Raw genomic sequence first — 9,307 nt, forward strand, 5'->3', positions numbered from 1 at the left:
AATGATACTCTTGTGTTTATAATATTTCTCCGCCCTTACAATAATGACTTGAGAATTTAAGAATACAGCATCTGAATATTTTCCCTGAGCAATATGTAGTACTAAATATCTTAGTCTCATGAAATTTAACAGACATAACATGTATATAGACTGTCATCTCTTCCATGATGTTAATAGTATTTGTGAGACAAACTTCAACCTTAAGAAGAGCATACGGACATCTGGCATACCTACTTTCCGTATCATTTTATTTGGTCTCTAAATCAGTATTAAGTTTATAAAAAGGAGGGACACAACCTATGCTTCCTATAAAGGCAAACAATATAAACAGTCTTTTAATGGACTTTCCTATATATAATTATGTATAGGAAAATAAAATTCATGAAATGTCAAGATGCATCCATGGTATATAGCAAAATTATAAGCATTTCATTTATAAACTTTTTATCAATAACATTTTGTAAGTTAACAAGTCCAGGACTAAACATCCTGTTGGTCTCCTTCAAATGTCAAAACAAACAAAATAACTACAAAATATCACTTCATTTATATTCTTCAAACACAAAATCATTGACAAAAATTAATTCAAAACATTTTATTCAAACCATATAAACATACTTGTAGATCAAGTTGATTCCACTCTAGACCATTTGACTATATTGTCCATTTCATAAAACAGTGTTGAAATCTATGTACACACCTTTCACATGAAATCATACAGATGAGACAAAACATCAAAATTGACAGTCCTGAAAAGACAAGATTATAAGCAAATGATAAGTTATAATAATATATACTGATACATGTCATATCCAGACTAAAAAGGGGTTAAAATATAAAATTTTTTAATTTTGAAAAGAAAGAGAATTATTTGACAATTCTTAGGAAATATTTTTTGTAAGATTTCTAATGAAAAAAATGTAATTAAGAAATAAATAAAAGGAAATTGTGTAAATGAGATGTAGCCTATATTGACAAAGGAATTCTTCAAGAGAATTCCAGCATAATCTTACCTTGAAACAGACCTGATAAAATCCAGAGATATCAAACATTTATATTTTGGCATTTCTATTTGATCATCTCCTGCTGTTTGACCCAGTAGATGTATACTGACTAGAGATGTTATCTATAATATAAACACAGATAGTGAGGTTAAAGACCTGGGAGAAAGGTTAGACAGGGTTAGCCCAATCTCAAGACCTATGCAGAGAATTGTACCTTTAAGATAAAAGAGCAGTGAGCTCAAACTCTCTCAGTTTGCTGCCATGATCGTTATTGACATAAATAATATTACACAATTAACAACTTTCTATCTCAAAACCATATAGAGTACAGATTTAAACACTTACTTGTGAAAATATATTAGCTGTAGGTGCTACCCTCCCCTCTACTATAGAATAAAATATAGCTAGTAATCTATCTAATGGGAAAGGTTTAGGTCCTAATAAATGATTACTAGCTCTTTCTTTCTTCTTCATCAAAGCTGCTCTTCTAGTCATCTTTGCTGACCTCTACAATGATAACCATACAACTGTTAACAATCTACATGATTTTATATACAAGTATATCCATATATGAAGTAAATTAATTGATGTTCCATAAGTATCAACTTTTCTGTTTATCACACCCAAAATTTCATTGGAGTTGGTGGGTGTCTTGATCCTCTAATAACAAGTAATCTTTTCACTTTAACCCTTTAGTTGTTCTATTATACGAGGTGCAACATATGCAGTTTAGTAGGTATGACTTCAGAAGGTTGTAAATCAAGGTTCTACACAACTACATCATCTTTTATTTAAAGCTCAACTCTACTTTCTATCATGCTATCAAACTAAATTTCCAAGTCTCAACACTGTTTTTATCAACCTGACTATAACCTCTGACTTGTTCTCACACCCAACCTAGGATTAAAATATATCAGACTCCATATTCACTGTGTTTAAACAAAAAACTGACAATCCAGTAAACACTTTTCACTTCCTGGTCTTGGTTTAATCTTTTTTTAAGGATCAAGTTGGAATTTAGTTCTCAGTGATCATTGAGTGACCAAACTCAAACTCTTAGTTAATTAATTTTAAACACTTTTAACTCGGCTGTCAATATTTGTGTTAAATCTATTTATGTTTTACTACATGTATTGACATTTGTATTTTTCAGTTTTGGGGTAACTCCACTGAAAAATTCAGGGCATACACAGCCCTTTTTATGTTCTTTGCCAATGAAAATTCTTTCACATTTAACATGTTTATAGGGTATGGTTTTATTCTATCCAACTTTTTATACCAAAGATAACCTTCAACTTTGGATAATATGCATTCATATAAAATTCAAATTGGGTTGGAAAATTTGTCATTACAGTTTCATTAATATAAACAAGTACCTCAAGATTATGTTAAAGCAACATTTTTTCTCATTTTCAATAGGGCAATAGGGTTTATCTTTGAGTGATAATAACATTTTTTACCAAGTTTCCTCAATATCTGTTAAAAATTGTCATTGTCAGTGTTTCAAGCAATTGTGGATGAAATATGGACATATAAGATATCTTTCTATTCTATAAATATAAAACATACAAACCTTTTTAAAGAATCTTCTGTCTGATTTAACAGGATTATAAGATGCTATATAGGCAGCTATTAGTAGATATTTAGAATAGAATGGTAGTTCAACATGACTTCTACTTAACATAGCTGTAAAATATAATTATTATTATTAACTTATTTATCATATATATATATCTAATATTCACTTGTCCAATGCATTCAGTGTTTTAATGATAAATCAATGGATTGTGACCAATGTAAAGTTATGTTTTGGCTACTTTTGGTTATTTGACAGCATCCTTCTTATCAATTTCTTTGGAGCTGCAATTCTTTCGAAACTTCTAGAAATAAGCTATGGATGAGATTCATGATATTGATATTTCTGTATTATATGTAATAATTCAGCAAATATTCTTGTGTATTGAATAGCCACTACAGAAATCTTGTCCCTGATGTCCATATCTTGATGATGTTAATAAATTTCTTAAGTAATAATAATCTTAGTTCTGTTGATGATATTTACCATTACATCACTATTTTGTAAAATGTGAATATTTCTATCAGTTATTGACTTCCTAGTTTCTAAGGCATGGATTAAAAGTTGTAACTAGTTGTAAGACATTTCTTTATCAAAACTTTTGACTTTTGTGATATGTAATTCATCCCTAATCAATTTAAGGGCTTTTTTACTGGTTTCTAAGTGGCAATGGGTAGTTTTGTATAAGTAAAAATTGTTTTAATTCATGTAATCAAGTTTTCCTTCGATTTGGATTTGACACAATTGTACACACCCTTCACGGCGCTCGATTGAAAGGAATATTCCGCTTTGTATGTGAAGGGTGACAAATCTAGATATTATATAGATATAAACTTAGTCTATAGATAAAATGACATTATTCATCAAACTCTATGATATAAATCTTGCCTACAGGCTGCACACAGATACTTATGTGTTCCTGTACAAGAGTGAATGAAAAGGATCTATCCTTTAAATTGTCTGGTTTTTTTTTAAATAGGAATCTAGGAAATCATGGTTTGTTTTAATTGGAATAACATGAAGATAGCTAGATATATCAATTGAATGACAACTGAAAGCACTAACGTAATTCAAGACTAGATGCCAGGCTTACCTGATTTGACTGAATGGCTCTCACCAGTACTTTCAGTGGATGACATTTCCATTTGTAACTTCTCCCATTGAGCACTGTTGTTAAAATACATTATTTGATGAGTAATTCAAATACAGTGTACACTGAGGCGATTCTTGTCATGTCATTCAACAGAAAGAGACGTGTCTTTTTTTCATGAGAATGTTTGAATACACAGAATAATCAAGGTCATTTTTCTCAGTTGATTTGTCAGATGATACAGGCATCAATTCCCAAACACCATTGTTTGCCAAAATCATTCTCATACAACTCTTCAAGAAGGAGGTAAAAAAGACATATGTTTACCTTGACACTTCTCTAAGATAAACTGTTTGTAAAGCTTTGCGTAGATGAGGTTCGATATTTCTCCATAGTTTTCTACTGTCATTCATTGTAGCTAAAATCCAGAAATAATTTCATATAAAATATATAGATAACCATGTAGTGACCAAACAAATCTAATACATCCAAAAATATTCTTTAGATTTTAAAATTGTCCCTAAATCTTTTCTTGCTGAGGGAATTTGCTCAGTCATTATTGAACTCTTAGGTCACACTGAATCATAAAGTTTATTGTATTGAGACATGTACCTTCTCCCTTCTGTATTGGTTCAATATATTTATCAAAATTTAACATTGTCTGAAATAGAGATATACACATGTACCTACTATACTTGCATTATTTATAAACACTGATATTTCATTTTGTAAACCACAGTGTCAAAACTATTATAGCTTGAATTTCATTTTAAAAGCATACTAGCAAATGATATAAACATTACTCAAAAAATTGGTGAATAACAATGTCAACCAAATATAGATATCGATCAAAAAAATAAGTGTTCCTTGGATGGGACAATCAAGTCAAGGCATTGATAAACTGACATGATGCCTACTCATAACTATGTATTTCCCTACATGTATCATTTAAGAAATGAACTTAGAATGTCTTACTATGTTTGAGCTCTAATTTTTCATTATGTACTTACTAGATGACGTAATTCTTTCAGATCACGACATACTAGATGAAAGACTGATAATACCAGATTGGTAAAATTACTATAAAAATCTACATCGTAATCAGTTGGACAATCTAAACTCATTATCTTCATCAGATCATCTACAAAAAATAACATAACATTCTTTGAACTATCCTTAAATTTTGCCTAAAGACTCATTAAATAACACAATGTTTGATCTATACCATCATAAATTATATTGACCGTATATCCGGATGTTGTTGAAGGACTTTTATAAAAGTAATTATTTTTGAGACTGAGAATTCATAAATAGCCTTAACTAATAATTTTTTCAGTTTCTTCTATCTATGAGCATTGCTCCACATGTATACACATTTTTTGTCCAAGCTATCCATCACCGTGTAAATAAAACACTTGAAGCATGTACCTTTAGAATAATCAGGAAACTGAAGAATATATGGTTCACATGATCCTGTACCACTTCTAAATTTGTCCCATACAATCTCACTTATAAACATAACACAAACATTACACTGTGTCTACAATATAAGAACTTAACACTATGAAAACATACACATATTCTTAAATATAAAAAACACAATTGTACTAAATTGTGTCTACAATATAAAAACACATATATTACACTGTGTCTACAATATAAGAACACATATATTACACTGTGTCTACAATATAAGAACACTTATATTACACTGTGTCTACAAAAAAAAAAAAAACATACCATATTACACTGTGTCTACAATATAAAAACACATATATTACACTGTGTCTACAATATAAAAACACATATATTACACTGTGTTTACAATATAAAAACACATATTATATTACACTGTGTCTACAATATAAAACATATATTATATTACACTGTGTCTACAATATAAAAACACATATATTACACTGTGTCTACAATATAAAAACACATATATTACACTGTGTTTACAATATAAAAACACATATTATATTACACTGTGTCTACAATATAAAACACATATTATATTACACTGTGTCTACAATATAAAAACACATATATTACATGGTGTCTACAATATGAAAACACATAAATTACATTGTGTCTACAATATAAAAACAAATATATTACCCTGTGCCTACAATTAAAAATTAAAAAAAACACATATATTACACTGTGCCTACAATATAAAAACACATATATTACACTGTGTCTACAATAAAAAAAAACACATATATTACACTGTGTTTCCAATATAAAAACACATATTATATTACATTGTGTTTACAATATAAAAACACATATTATATTACATTGTGTCTACAATATAAAGAAACATACACTACACTGAGTCTACAATATAAAAACACATATATCAAACTGTGTCTACAATATAAAAACACATATATTACACTGTGTTTACAACATAAAAACACATGCATTACACTGTGTCTACAATAAAAAAAAAACATACCATATTACACTGTGTCTACGATAAAAAAAACATACCATATTACACTGTGTCTACAATAAAAAAAACATACCATATTACACTGTGTCTACAATATAAAAAACATAATATATTACACTGTGTCTACAATATAAAAACAAATATTATATTACACTGTGTCTACAATATAAAAACACATATATTACATTGTGTCTACAATAACAAAAATATACATTACACTGTGTCTACATAAAAAAAAAAGTTTCATGACACTGTGTCTGCAATAAAAGACACATATACAGTCCAGCAACCTAATTTCGCGCTAACCTATTTTTCGTGCATTTCCGGAAATGATTAATAACTTACATGTGCGACCTTGCATGACCTTCGCATTTGCTTGTTTTGATAAACATGGATTATCTGTACAATGTAAGCTAGTAGAATGAATCCAGTAGTTTCAAGCAAGGTAAAATGTATTAATGTATACTTTGACAAATACAAAATGGCTGATTTCACTTATTACCAAACGTCACCAGTTTTTATCGGCCGAATTTCCTTATAATCCCAAGCGGTAATCAGAATTCCAAGTGTCGTCTGCTAGAATGTAGTCCAACGAATGAAGTCACGTGATCAACTAGCAGAAAGTGTGCCATATTCTTATGTTGTTTCAGTGACTTTTAGCAATAAATCACGCTACGTATCTTATTTTGTCAGTCACTATTTGTTTTTAAAATCGTGGTTCTTTGAAGGATTTGTCACTAGTTATAATGAAGTGATATTAAAGATAAATACTAAGAGAAGTTAATTATACCACCCGGTATCCATACAACGTGTTTTTATAGACTTATTTATAGATCAAACATTGTACACGAAAATAGGTGACGCATTCTGCCGCCGTTGCCGAGTTGGTTGCTCATGAAATATTGGTCAAAGTGAAGGATTCATAAAGAAAATCGAAATAAACCAATTTTAATTATTTTGTAGAATGTCTGAGAAAACATCTAATACAAAAAAAAAAATTTTGTTTTTTTAACTTTGACTAAATTCGGTGTTGAATCCTTATATGCACGAAAATAGGTTACACCACTGTATTACAATGTGTCTGCAATTAAAAAAAATATGAAACAGAGAGTCTAAAATATAAAACACAAACATCATACAGTGTGTAAAACATTTAAAAACACAATCATTACACTTTGTCTTCAATATAAAATATATACAGGAGATATAGGAGCATTTAATATCTTCATAACATACCAGTTCTTGAATTCTCAGAAATGATGGTAGAATATTAGCTTCCATTTCTCTTAATCTTTCTGCTTTATCTAGTACCTAAAATATATATACATGTATACAAAATAATACTTACTGCTAGGTACCTACCTACTACCACTTGTAATTGCTTACCAATTTCATTTCAATTTTATGTAAACTTTAGATGGTACGAACAAAATCAAACACTCTGCATCCAGATTTGTGAAAACTAGAATTTACAGTTAACACTGAAATCACTATAGACATAGACACTATAAACATAGGTTTTTCTCTTTCTGTCTGAGTTCAACTCAATTTTGTGACAACTGGTTTTCAACTAATTGCCCTTGAATTTTAGAATGGGCATTGCATTTGAATTAAATTGCAATTTAAACCTGTATATTGTTTAAACTAATAAGGGAAAAGTAATACATGGATATGTCCTGTAAAACTTCATTAAAGGCCAATAACTCCTAACTTACTATATACACTGTATGATCTTTATAATTTTTTTCTTCTATAATTTGTTGAAAGGAACGAATAAAGTCATTCATATTATCACATCTATATTGTTCTGTATGGTTGGTATGAGAGAGGTTGTTGAGAATATGTTCATAAAGAAATCTAGAACTATAACACTCCACACAATTCACTAGTACATATGGTACCTGAAATTTTAATCAATTTATCATCTAGCATTACTTAATCAAAGATATTCTATAACTTATTGGTAAATGAGGCAATATTTATATGAACCATTAAAGAACATAAAGATAAACTTCTATGGCTTCTGTATCCTATTCTATGGAGACATTTTTTGTTGGTACCAAAGTACTATTGCTCTAAGATGAGATGATTATATTTTCAGGATGATAAATGTTAATTAACTCATCTATACCTGTGATATTTTAAGAAGTGAATTGACTACATGAGATTTACCAGTGGCGGTATGACCATAGATAAATACAGATGCTGGTGTCATCTGATCTTTCTGAAAGAAAAACACACTTCATGAAATCTTACTTCACCTAAAACTAAACCTCTGTAAATTCTTTCATTTTTCAGGGAGAAAAAGAAGCAGAATTGAACAGTTAGAGCTTTCTAGGCATCATCAGGATGTTTTTATTAGTATCAATATTAATGTCTGGAATTTTGGCTTTTTTAGAGTTTAGATGGTGTATTGATATATTTAGTAATTTACCTGTCCCATTAGAGCTAGAATATTCTCTATTTCTTTCTCTCGACATGGTACTGTATCTTCTAATACTCTCCAATCTTCCATTGACAAACCATAGGTACATTGGTCTTCAGCCATGTCTGAAAAACAAAAGTATCTGACTGAAAACTGTTCTGCTAGACAAGACTGTTCAAAGTCAACTTATTGCTTTTATGCTGTCCAAATCCGTGATAACTATTGATGTCAATGTAATGCACAATTTTGAATCTCTACAAAAAAGTCATTCTTACTTACTTAATCTTACTTAAGTCTTAAGTCTTACTTAATCTTTGTTTTCTAAAACATCTAACTAAACAACAATATTTGAAAGAATGTTTTTCTTTACATATGAGACAGGGGACATAATGGTTGCTTTATTTAGCTAATAAGAAAGATAAAACACTTTAAACAGAATGTGAAGTTTATGAATAAATGGCACACAAAAGTCACTTAAAGAAAGTCATCAAATATTAATTATAATTAAATATTATAACATCATGTTTGAGCCTTGCATCTCATATGAAATAAAAGTAACAAACACTGTGAGGTCCAATATAAATCTTCTAATGCCTAGCAAAGCTTGCTACACCTGTATTATATAATATGTTTATTAATTATTTCGTTACTTTAATCATATTTGTGGCAGGCATCATGTAGTAATAGAGCAAAATAATAAATATTGCTCATTGTCTACATTTCTGACTAGAAAACCCTATTAATTGCTTTA

At 29.4% G+C, this 9,307-nt stretch overlaps 1 protein-coding gene across 1 annotated transcript; it reads right to left on the reverse strand.

The window, feature by feature from the left end:
• Nucleotides 1-536: 536 nt before the first annotated feature.
• Nucleotides 537-8,646, reverse strand: LOTGIDRAFT_209785 (hypothetical protein; the record flags this gene model as incomplete). Its single annotated transcript, XM_009059876.1, has 13 exons — nucleotides 537-749; nucleotides 1,014-1,126; nucleotides 1,350-1,504; nucleotides 2,574-2,690; nucleotides 3,698-3,747; nucleotides 3,998-4,088; nucleotides 4,283-4,331; nucleotides 4,681-4,811; nucleotides 5,099-5,210; nucleotides 7,368-7,442; nucleotides 7,847-8,032; nucleotides 8,263-8,355; nucleotides 8,566-8,646. 13 exons carry the CDS (start codon nucleotides 8,644-8,646, stop codon nucleotides 704-706), a joined length of 1,299 nt encoding a protein of 432 aa, XP_009058124.1. The 3' UTR covers nucleotides 537-703.
• Between the last annotated feature and the right edge of the window lie 661 nt (nucleotides 8,647-9,307).

This window comes from Lottia gigantea (assembly GCF_000327385.1).
Source record: "Lottia gigantea unplaced genomic scaffold LOTGIsca_4, whole genome shotgun sequence".
NCBI classification, from domain to species: domain Eukaryota; kingdom Metazoa; phylum Mollusca; class Gastropoda; family Lottiidae; genus Lottia; species Lottia gigantea.